The sequence below is a fragment of the Athene cunicularia genome, assembly GCF_003259725.1.
Source record: "Athene cunicularia isolate RWA chromosome 7 unlocalized genomic scaffold, athCun1 chr7_part1, whole genome shotgun sequence".
NCBI lineage: Eukaryota > Metazoa > Chordata > Aves > Strigiformes > Strigidae > Athene > Athene cunicularia.
Genome location: NW_020799107.1, coordinates 33413229 through 33425968, shown reverse-complemented (window position 1 = coordinate 33425968; position 12740 = coordinate 33413229). Strand labels below are relative to the sequence as shown.

General features: G+C 37.7%; 1 protein-coding gene across 1 annotated transcript in view; it reads right to left on the bottom strand.

The window, feature by feature from the left end:
* ARHGAP15 (Rho GTPase activating protein 15) overlaps nt 1-12740 on the bottom strand; it is a 320935-nt gene that overhangs the window by 269795 nt on the left and 38400 nt on the right. The window contains exons 3-4 of the mRNA XM_026852528.1: nt 4956-5030; nt 1189-1250 (exon numbers count right to left, since the gene is read on the bottom strand). Of these exons, the coding sequence (XP_026708329.1) occupies nt 1189-1250; nt 4956-5030 (137 nt within the window). The remainder of the gene's footprint in view (nt 1-1188; nt 1251-4955; nt 5031-12740) is intronic.

Below are 12740 nucleotides of genomic sequence, written 5' to 3'. Positions count from 1 at the left end.
GGGGGAAGAAAAAAAAGAAAAAGAAGAAAAAAAAGAGACAGATATTGAGGAAGAGAAACAGTAGGGTGTGACCCGACTCATGGGGGCTGCAAAAGTCGCCCCGAGCGCTGCGGCTGCATTTGCATTCTGTCAAACGGACACCTGATGGCAGCACGTTATAGCTTCAGCCGTGCTCGCAATCTCTGAGGCTATTTAAAAATGCGATATTGTTCAGGGCTATTTAAAAATACAAATGGCCGAGCTACTACGCTGCTTCCTCCCTGCGCCCATGGCGAGCCGGCATGCGAGGCCAAGCCACGGCGATGCTTTGTGCTACGGGCACCCGGTGCTCTGGGAAGGTAAAACCCTCCTCGTCTGGGCACGTTCATGTGCACATTCTGCAGAAATTTCTGCCACTGCCAAAGTATTCTTCCTGACTTCAATGTCTTTTCCCAAAATGCAAGTTACACCAGTGGCGGATGGCACCTAGCTGCAGCGGACTCGATCAAGTGTTGAAAATGTTCTTGCTTCAACTGGGAGGTTGGACTAGGTGACCTTTGTCAATGAGCATTTCTAGGATTCTTATCGTTTAGCACTATACAGGTATGAGAACTTATTACTTGGCTCCTTTCTGCAGGCAGAAAACGTATTTTATATTATTCTCTCATTCTCATTGGTAACATACAGTGCCAGTCACACCACTGCTACTCCTTTACAGGCATTTAAATACAGCAAACCATAGCAAATCCTCCCATAAAAGGCAGCACTAAGATTCACATTACTTTTCAACACAAACTGGGCTAAGTGAGTAAGTGCTAACCACTTTCGATAATCTTGGCATCCCTGTGGCATCACCACACGGTGGGTTCCTACATCACATCCTTGACCCCTCAAGCACATACCCGGCATCAAAAGTTTGCCCACTGGAAAATATACTATTGCTTTGCCTAGCGCCTTAACCTGGTCCTTAAAACATGTATTTTTTATATATATATATATATATATATATATAAAAAATATGTAGAGGCTAACCATGACACATGCTCATTGCATGCAATGAGCCTGTTGGCTGCTGTCACTTGGTTTCTGGGGCTATAATCCTACATTGGCTTAATACTGAAACAATGGCAATTAGCAGCGATAACTATAAATAAACACGTATCAACTCTGAATTTTGCAGCTGATAAGTTCTGTAACATTTACAAATACCTTAATTTCTTGCCGCCATCTGCTATTTTAGCTTTTAGAAGATATCCTTCTTTCTCCACTACCTACAAGAAAGAGAAAAGAACATGTCATAATCATATCATTAATTCAGATGAAGGAATCCACTTAGTACATTCATAAGAGTCTGCATCTAGCTATTCTAGTGTGGGAGCATTTTATCACTAATTCTCAGTTTAGTCACCTGTTTTTTCCAGTACTGTCAGTTCTTTTGAAAATAAACAGAATAATATTGTTTGCTGAATTTGAAGAAACTCATTTTACTGCAAGCAAAATTTCTAGCTGAGTGAAAAATTAGTTAATTGAAAATATATTGTAAGTAAATGATGTCAAGGTATCATTTCATATATTGAGTCGCAGGAGTCCATGTTTCATTGATAGCTGTAAGGGACACACCATACTCCTGGAAAAGCTTCTCAATTCTTGTCTTCTAAAGATAGTCATGTTTAGGGGTAACCAATGTCGCAGAAACATTAAATATCCGTACAACACAAAAAGTTACATTTCCTTCATAGGTGCCACATTTTGCTTTGAGTTGACACCAAATCAAGGCTCATGCGAGATGTTAACATGCGTCGTGCTTTTAAGCTGTGCTGCCTTTTGGATGAGCCTTGGTATTGAGGCACTCAGCCCTCCCGGCCCTTAAAAGGTCGCACTTCATTGGAGTGTGTGCGTCCATGTGCGGGGAGAACTTGTCTTCAAGTTTCCAGCTGAACTAAATGATCTCATAGTACGGCGCAGAAAGCCAAACTGGGAAGTTCTTTCAATTCTCGACACACAAGCTGAAATGGGAACTCTAACAAGAGAAAACAAAGCTGTGTTGTGCATTTTCCAAAAAGGCAAAATCCTTAGCTGTTACCTATGCCAAGGAGGAAGTGACATTAGCAATCTGACATCACCTTTGTAGATTCCACACTCTGCTATTAGTTACTGGAACCTGGTCCCTCTTATGTGGTGTCAGAACAGGCTCAGGACCTGGCCAGTATGCACGAGTCTGAGACACCTGGTTGTAGGGTACCAACATTGTGCTTCATTTTCGGCACGTGAGAAGCAAGTCCTCGGCTTGCTCTTTTGTTTGCATTTCTCTCTTAATTTGTGCTGCTCCACATCTCTGAATGCTTTTTTAAAGGCAGAGGCCCTTGCAGACGCTTGGTTCTCTATGATCTGCTGAAACATCCTTTGTACAGCTGTGGTATACAGTTAGGGATAGGGGTTATTTTTGGCTATGTAAATTTATATTTAAAAAATTAAAAAACAAAACACAACAAGATGACTGGTCTTCAGCCAAACCCATTGACCTGCCATCTCATCATGTCTCATTAGCTAAGGATGTCCCAACTGTGTCAGTAATGGAAAAAGAAGCAAAATGGTGATTCAGAAAGGGTTTGTTTTCCTTTCAAACACTACTGAGTCCGTGCCTGACTTGGATATTAGAAACACCACGTGGTCTTTATAGTCAATTGTGTCACAAGGAGATTTTATAACAATTTCAATAGACTTTTGCCATCTGCAAGACCATTAAATAGCAATAAAACACGCTTTAACATGCAACATAAGGATTTCTTAATCAAACATATCTGTTATTGTGATGATACAAAATATCACGATATCAACAGTGTAACATGTTTAACTATGTCCTTAGATTTTTGTCTGTTGATCATATACAGCATATAATTAAATATATGCTGCGTAAATATCTGTTTGTACATATGAAAAGGTCTGTAGGTCTCTGGACAACGATTTAGGTGACAATCTCAAATGGGTACATGAGGATTAGCATGTCCATTTTCTATAATTTGTACTTAACTCATGCAAATTCCTGTCATGCTTATCATTGCCATAGAAAACCCAGAGAGAAAGTATGTAGGGATTATTGTGCAGATTCATGTCACTATTTATCTAATGATGGATGAATTATTACAGCTAAAATAAGAATTAATACCAATCTCCACCCTCCACCTACTTTTTTTTTTTTTTTTTTTTTAATCAAACTTATTTTACATCTTATGATATTTTTCTTCCCCTTCTAACTCTTCATTTTCATAGCATAAAACTTGTGGTGCTTGGCCAGGGCCAGAGATGTCCAGTAACATATGAGAAAGGTTATTTTAATATTCTTACCCATCTGGAAACAGAATTTGAGAGGAGCATTAGCTAACCATTCAAGCTGTTTATTGCTACTCTGAACCAGACCCCAAAATCTCATGCTTTCAAAGTTTACCAACAACCCTTCCCAAACTGTTATTTTAACCAATCCAAACTAAAGGCAAATGTGATTTTAAACATCAGATCTAATACCTCTGTCCGTACATTTTGCGAAGTTAAAAATCGAATGTGCTTCCAGATGAAAATGCTGCTGCTCAGTCATATTTTCCTTATAATTGTCTTGAGCTAGAATAGCAAATCCACTAACAAATGCCGGGCATATAAATATCCTGATTTAAATTACATAGCTCAAATCCGCCATTTGATTTAAATTAAACAGCTCAAAAATACAAGATCTTCAGTTCACATGAGACCTCTCAGTGCTAAACAAAGTAACTTTCATATATATCGCTTTAATTGAATTACTACAGGTGCTCCCTTTTAAAAAAAAAAATTAGCATGGTCTTCATTAATTGCCTATGTGCAGAGTTTTCTCTGTAAGTAGTATAAAGGGCATTTATGGAATTACAAAACAACTTTACCACAAAGACAAATAAAAAGATTTCTAGGATGACCCCAATATTTTTACAACCTCTATTTGGAGTGCTATATGCCTTTTGTTTAACATTTATTAATATCCCCTTTACTGTTCTCCTTGTTTTCAAAAAAATATTTCCAAGATAGCTAAAGATCATCTTACAATACCTTCTGCAAATGGATGATATTATAGTAAATATAATACCAAATATATCCTAATGATATACTCTGGTGTTTCTGTCTCACTAAATATCATCATTTTTTATTAAGCTGCTGCCCTTCCTGCACCTTTTCAACATATGGGAGGTTGAAAAAATGACCCAAAATGCCCTGAAGAATTAGCATAGAAATAAGAAAGCAGAATTATTGTGTGGCATTGTGTGTTTGAGGTTCTTTATTTTATTTTTACATGAATATTAAAGATGAGCATATGTATGTGTAATATCTTTCTAAATAATAATAAAAAATACTTTCATGAGCTAAAAGTATTAGAAACTATAAGGAAAAGTAATTTTTACTATATCACAAGTAGGTTCTATAGTTTTCTTAATTAGAAGAATTCAAAGCTTCTGAACCTACCTAATCCTGAAAAGTTTGTGTAGGTAAAAGTACCACTGATGCCAACATTTCTTTGATGAATTTGTGTTCGCATATTCATTTTCTTTTGACAGGAAAACCTCTATGCTTCTAATTTCCCCTAGGTTCTTTTAATGTCAAGGAAAATTGTTAAGAGCCATGATAATTTTTATTTCTAAAAATTGATATTGAAAACATCTTAATACAGGCAAAGACAGGAGAATGACATGCTCACATTCCTTTGTATCAAGTATTAATACCGATGAAACATCAGTCTAGTACAATTGTATCAACAGAGCCAAGCTCTGTAAATTGCTTTGTACCTCCAAAATTTATTCTTTTTATTGATTAATCAAAGTCCCACAAATCCCTTAATGTCTTGAGGTATCCAAAGCCTCATGTACTTATTCTTTAGTAAAGCATGTGTAACATTTACATTATAAACATTTAAAATAAGAAGAGTGATTTATCAGTTCTATAGAGCAATTGCTTACCGTGTGGTCCTGTGTACTAATGATGTCTGCAAGCGTTAAGTTATGCTGAGAATGATTTCTTCGATGACGATTTACCTAAAAAAAAAAAAATAAAAAAAATCAAGGATTTAAATTCAGAGAGGATTCAAATACATGCAGGTAAAGATGGACCAACAAATCTAATTACTGGGCATTGACAGCATGCTTTGGATGGAGTTTTAGAAACCTGATCTCCTTCAGCACTGCCTTTTTGTGAAAACTGGTGTTCCTCTGAGCCCCGTGTATTTGAAATGTAAAACTAGTGAACTCTAAATATCTCTGGTATAAATGTGTTTCTTTGTGATGTCACGTTGGCAAAGTTACCTAAAAATTAACCAACTGATGATAATAATTTTAAATTATGACTTTTCCATCAGGAATCTCAAAATTTGCTGAACTGGCTAGGTGCTCTTAAACCCATTTTACAGAAATAGGAAAGATGTTAATTATAACCTCGAGGTCACAGAGCAAGTAAATGAAGAAACTAGAAAATAACTGGAAAAAAAGCACATAACAGATACTTTTAACCTGCTTTAAAGGCTATTTCTAAAGTTTCCATGACTGGAAGGCTACAGCAATACTGGACTCTGATTCTACAATTGTTGATTTCCTCTGGTTCCCTCTTTTCTAGGATGAAGCCAGTATAACCATCTGTGATTTAACTCTGGAAAATTTTTGTATTATACCAGAAATTATTAAGACTAAATAATCACAAATCAAGTGTTCGTCAGAGCTCATTTTACAAATCTGTAACAAAGAACAGGTCACACAAATGTGTCTGTGTGTATGTGTATATATATTAAAAACTTTTACTGTTTAAATTCAGCGTCAGTCATTAATAATATAATATGGAGTTGAGATCCTGTGAAATTCAATGATTATCTCCTCTTTTAACTGAAGCCAAAAAGCAAGCAACAAAATATAGTCTCAACTAGTTTCCACTGTATTCATCATAATGCATTCTCTTTTTCCCTATTAAAACAGAGTTAACCAAAAGTCATAATGTATTCTGTTTATATTCAAGTGTCTGAATATAGAAAATGTTCTTAATTAATCCAGAGGGCCACGCTTAAAAAACAGTTAAACATATTATGATCCCATATTTTTTTCTGCACACATTGCTTTCATGTTTATTTGTAAGCACTAACATTTTTAAGCCTTGAAATCTATATCCTAGATATTGCTCTACTCTCCTAGTCAGAGCTAATGAGCTTAATGAATTACCAGTTCTAAATTTAATACAAACATTTCAAAGAAAGAGATAAAACATTCTTCACAATTCAAAAGTTTCTCTGACCTATTTATGAAGAATATCACTTAACAATTTCATTAAGGGTGAGTAACAGCTGGTGACATGGCTGTGTCCTAAAGTGTTTTTCTCTCTTAATATTCTGCATCTTAAGCAATCGAGCTTTCATAAGAAATACTTTAGTTAGTGGCAGTCCCTCCTTTGGGGAGAAAAAAAATGTCAGACCACATTTTCTGTATTTTGCAATCTTGTTTTCAGGAGTGTCATGTTCCTGTTTTATTAGCATGTAGGGTAAACAAGAATGATTTGCTGATGCTGTTGAGAGAACTTTTAAGATTAGAGTCTCTCTATTTAGATTTTGGAGGGAACTTAATATTAATGCAAGCAGAGGCATGTATATAAATTCAAAATAAATGAATTCAATTTATCTTTTTCTTTATCTTTGCTGTTCAACAACTCTGAAGGTTCTCTAGTGCTCATGACATATAACTAAACTATTCAGGTCTAGATCATAGCAAGTCTTTCTTACCCAGATCCCCCATTCTAATTATTCCTTAACATACAACAGAGCATATTGCTCAGCAATGCTTTCTAAAATATAGTCTTCACTCATCCAAATTAAATAACAAGACACACCACCACTCCACAGTATCTATTTTAACATGCAGCTGCTCTCTCCAGGAGTCATACGTGTCTGTTGGGGGCCCTATATGCAACTTTGTGAAGTGTACAGCACCGATCAAGAGCTTTCGGTCTGGTCTTTGGTTCAAGGATCAGAGCACTAGCAATAGAAATGCTTACATTTGATACATGCTAAAAAGAATATAGCAGAAGCATTAAATCCATCCACAGCCAAATGAAGAGAGGAGATAGTAAAAAGTACTGGGTTTGTATTACTTTATTAGTGGTAGTGTAGTAAAAGGACAATAGTAAGATTTCCAGGAAATATGAAAGGAGAAAAAAAAATCCAGTTATGGATCACATTATGTGCTTTAAAAACCTCTTCGCTGTATGCAAAGCAGAAATGTTAAGGAAAACTGTATGTGTACAAGGAGAAAAAAAAAAAAAAAAATAGACCTCTTACCTGATTATTTAATATGATACTTTTGCTAAAAAGATGTTTCTCTCATAGGGCAAAAATAAAAGAAATTGCATTACTTTGTAACCCAGCAGTGAGCAATCTCACACAAGAAGCTCCAAAGTCTGAATCGAGTTACAGAAATACAACCAAAATCCACAACTATGTAAGCCAAGATCAAGGTCTTCTGGAAAAACACCCCAAATATTTGGCTTACAAATGGAATTAACGGAAACTTCAACAAAGTTCTTACTCATTTCTACCAGCCTCTTTGGTTTAGAAATAGAACTTTTTAAAGAATGAATCAAAACATCTTGAAAAAAAACTCAGCACCAGAGGCAATATATTCTTTAAAACCAATTTTATAAAATTCCAGGAGGCCTTACATAAATTTGGTCTTAAATATATTTTGCAAATACTGCTGGATAAGTTCGTTATTTCACTTTCTTTATGAAATATTTAGTTCAATGTTAAAACGCTCTTAGCAGAACCTGGGTGACAGTACTCAATATACCTATGTTCAAATATATTCACAGTTTTCAGTAGCGTACCAAAATATTCAGAGGGAAGTGTAGGCTCAATTATTTTCATTCTTTCATTCAGTTTTTAATAGACAGACCATAAAGGAGATGCTTTTGAGATTTTTTTTTTTTTCCTCTGTAGCTCCATTCAATTACCCTAATAAAGAGAAGAAAAACCTAAATAATATCTGTCACAAGTCCTCTACCTCACCTCCCAGGGTATGATGAAAGGCAGAGATTTACAGAAGTTCGTGAGATCCCTTTTTGGGAAAGGCAGCTTATCAGCAGTTTTCTGATTTGATGAACATTCTTCAGTCAGCAACAATGTCACCTGCAGCATTAAAAAATCCACTCTGCGAGCGCTTGCAAGTCTGTGGGCAAGTCTGGTTTTGTTAAATTCAGCCTCAGCCGGCCCCCCCTTTTCCCTTAGCTAAAGGGTATCCATCTCCTACCAGAGTTATTTCAGCATCTAAGCACTAATCCGTCATCATCCTTTCTACAAAGGCAAAGCCTCCATTACATATGCCTGGTATCCCGGCGTGAAGGGACAACCATCTGACAACCGCTGTTTTAACACTGATGAAGTAAAATACAATAACCTGATGTTTAATTTCATTTCTTTCTGTGTTCCCATTTGTTCGTTAAATTCTCCTCCTTTTTGTGGGAATTCATCACAACCAACTCATTCCTACTCTCTTCAAATAGCGCGGCGTTGATTTAAAGAGAGACTTGGAGGACTGATTTGGATCTTATTTCCCATTACAAGCATATTTCTGACCTAATTCATCTAGGCAAAGAGAAGCAGCATACTTCTTTTTGATTTCAACCAAACCTAGCAAAATCAAACAACATTTCTCAAAAGGCCCAGACAGGCTGCTCTAGTGCAAAGTACAGACAATTAATTATTTCCTGATACACCATTCTGAGTTCACTTGTATCCCTAATTATTTAAGATAATCGTAAGACATTTTAAGCTGTTTCCAAGATTATCAAATAAGTTATTCATCACAGGTTATTTACCCACAGACACCACCTACAAGTAGCCTGGGAAAACTATAATTTGTTCGAACAAGCAGCACCTGGAGCAGCAGCGCTCTGCTTTGGATGAAAAACTCCAGGATGACATCTACCTGCTGTTTTCTCCATCAACTGCTGTACTCCTCCATCAAGGAGAAGGCCGTTACGAAAGTTTTGTTAGATTTTTACTGAAAATATTTTCACTGTTCATGCTTTGACACCTCTTTTTAGGGATCTAACTATTGTTCTGCTTCATCCAACCCACACTGCAATCATGTATGTGGAGATTCCCGTATAAACAGCCAAAAAAAAAAAAAAAAAAAAAAAAAGAGAAATCCCCTACTGTTGAACCCCTACTTCTGGATGGTGCTCTGCTCTGGACCTCATCCAGCAAAGCACTCTGCCACGGGCTTAAGTGTTTTTCTGGATCAGGGCCAGAACACTCCATTCTTTATAGGATCGAACTTACTGGTGGCAGCCTGAAAGTTTGCAATAAAAGTCCAAACTGGTCACATAAACTTTTGTGAAAACCATTCCCTCAACAGAGAGGGAGGGGTGACACCCGATTTAGTGATGGCTGTGGTCATTTTGTTCCCAGTCACTCCCGTACCGCAGTGACAGCTCATAATTGCTTAGATAGAGAAACTTTAACAAAAATGTATTGTAGCATTTCTTAATGGCCCCATCCCTTGAAAGACACCTAGGCAATGGGAAGTGCAAGGAAAAATCCTGTAACATTTCACTCACTGCCATGCTCAGAGTGGTTTGTTTTAAAGATCCAGTCTTTGGCAGTATGGCAAGCCCCTTGGTATCTACAGAAGTTATTTGGCAGCAGCTCTGCTGTAGCATGGTTTCTCTTCTGCTGAAAGGCACGGAGAAAAATCACACAAGGCTGCCCACTTGGAGACGTTTCTTTGTCATCTCAGCAGATAAGGGGTTTTGGTTCATCCTCAAGAAAGGGAGGCTCTCAAGGAACAGCGGGAGCAATTCCCTTCGCCCACCTGACCTGATGCAGTGGATGCTCTCGGTGCACTAGAGCTGTGCAATAGCTCAGCAGAAGATCCCGTTCTACCCCAGAGAAAGCTCCTGTGGCCCAGTGGGCTCCTTGCCTGCAGCTGTGGCCGCTGGTGCTCCTGGCTTGCTCTGAAACCCTCCTATCACCACCCCCCACAGGATTACATTAGAACCACATGGTTGGGGTATTTTTTTCCTCCTTGCTTGTCCCAAAGAGATTTCTTCAGAAGAAAAGTTAATGGAGACTACAAGGCAGTATAAGGTGACATTAGCGCACTCTGGTTTTTGTTTTTTGTAAGGCTTGCAGGGAGAAAGAGGCATGAAGTACAATTTTAGTCCTGCCCCCCCCCAGCCTTCATTTTCTCCTCACCCTCCATCCCCATCCCTAGGCCCCCAAAAACTTACTATTTATACAAGTTACCAAACATTTTGCTTGGGAATAGGAACTTGCCTGGATGGAGTATTTGTGCACTGACTACAGACCAGATAATCTCTCTATGCATCATTTAATAAGAAAACCACTTCACAGTCCTTACAGTCTTGAGTTTGTTCCATATGATATACTCTCAGCAGAATCTGCAGACTGAAATCAGTTGGGGGGGGGGGGGGCACACTGCCCTCTATACTCAGTTCAGATCTCCAGAGCCTGTGAAAATAATGATAATGGTTTTGCTTCCCTTGACCTCTTGTTCCCTTATAAATCAGAATCCTATAGACCTTTCCCACAGTGTGAGGGTCCTCCTTCGTATTCCAGCCTGTGAAGGTAGGTATTTGATATCAAGGCAATTTAATCATGTGGGCATGCTCCCTGCCTTCAGAACCTGCTTTAGACAAGCACTGCAGCACTTTTAACGTGGGGGGTATCTCGATTTATCCAGCTGCTTCATTCTTGAAATAAGAGCAAAATAATTATTTGGATCCTAGTTTAAATTTCAGTGGGTATTAAGACAAACTGTTTTTCTGCAATCAGAGAATAAATAATCATGAGTTTGATTACAAAGTATGGTCTGTTTGAAACTGTGTCACCTTCTTTCCCAAAATTGTTGAGGGGGTAATCCAAATTTGGGGTAATATTTTAACTCCAGGGTTAAGCCTACATCAGGCACTAGGTACTTTTCTCCATTAATGGCTTGCTGTTTCCCAGGAGCAGATCTTCCCTAGAGTGGGAGCCCTTTTGTTCCTCTCTAGTTACTCAAATGGACTTTGAAATTTGTCCAATTGATCCTTGCTTTGAGGGAGTCCCAGCTGATGTAGTGGGCTTCATTTTTAGCCTTTTCAAGAGTAGGACATCTGCCAAAACCATATGTAGAAGAGGAGACAGCTACAAAAGGTTCTTACCACCCATATGAGTTGAAGAAATCCTAAGGCTTCTCTAAATTTGACTGCGGGTCGCTCGGATTCACATACCTGGGGATCCAACTATCACAAAGAGACCAACAGCTGCGCTGCCTCTAATCCTCAGAATTTCCAGCTGGAAATCAAACTGGAACCTGGTCTCAAAGCTTCAATATGCTTTAATTCTATTAAATACAATACTCTTTGATTCAAGAAAAGAACATTTAAAGTGAGACTTTTTATGTATCTGTACTAGCCTTTTCTGTTACAGCCTTTAATACGTAACAAAATACAGCAACATGCACACTGCGACAGTATTCATCCAATATTCACATTCATAAAAATGTGTATTATAAAATAAAATATAATGATAAGTTTTCTATTCAGATTTTTCTATTCATCATGCAGTTGTTACTTTTGGTTCACCATGATATTAGAATATATTTAATCTTAACTACTGCAAGTGCTTTGATAAAATTATAGATGAGTAGTGCACCAGTGATAGAGGAAATGAGTAAAAATAGTAGGAATAAAAATGCCATAGACATCACTAATTCACTGCCTCTGATATCTACATCTGCAAAAATCTGTTCTTTGATGTTATGTCTATAAAAGGTAAAAATCAAAGTTAATACAGACAGAGGGTAATGATAGATAATCTTTTCATGTCCTCTTTGGATCTTAGAAAAATAAAGACAATAAATGTGAGAACTTAGTTATGACAGCAAACTATGTCAGCAACTGTGACTTAAAATTGCACCCCAGAATAGGATTCACAGGGTAAGAGGCAAGAAAAAAAAAATCATTAAAACTTAGTAAATGTGCAAAAAAATCCAGAAGAATTGCCTTTAGAAAAATCACATCCAGTACATACACTACAATCAAAATTCACTCAAAAGCTCAGCCTCTCCTGAAAGGACTGTCTTAGCAGAAAGAGAGTAATTAACATTGATGTCACACTCCGAGTCATCAGTTACTGCACACCATATAGATGCCCTTGTATAAAATATTATTATTGTTCTAGACAAATGCTCATTCCTCTCTAGTGGACTCTACGTTAGCATATCTCTTTATCCTGCCTACCTAATTCTTTCGTTCAGATTTAAACAAGCCAAAAACTCACCTTATGCTACTGCAGAAGCAATTTTTATTTTTGAAGGTTAATCCAACTCAGCAGGATTTAGGGATGGCACTTTTGCTTGGTCGTAGGCATGTTGGCTCAGGCCAGACAGCTGTTTGGACATTCTCCACTGGGAATCTTGCCCTCAACACCCACAGTTGATGCACATACATGGTCTACTGGCTGCCTACTTCCATGCCCATCTGTTCAGATGGCATGGTGCCCACTCACAAGTTCGCTGGATCCTTGCCCTTAGTGTGTAGATGCCAGGCAATGATGGGCTTAGATGGGCAGCCTGCAAAATACTGAAAGTGATCATTTTTTTCCTGTAGGAAGTCCTTCCTCTGTGATAGCACTGAAGCATGGACACCACATGCTACCCTGCACTTAATAACACCTGTGGACATGTATGTGCCAGAAACATGAAAGGGGG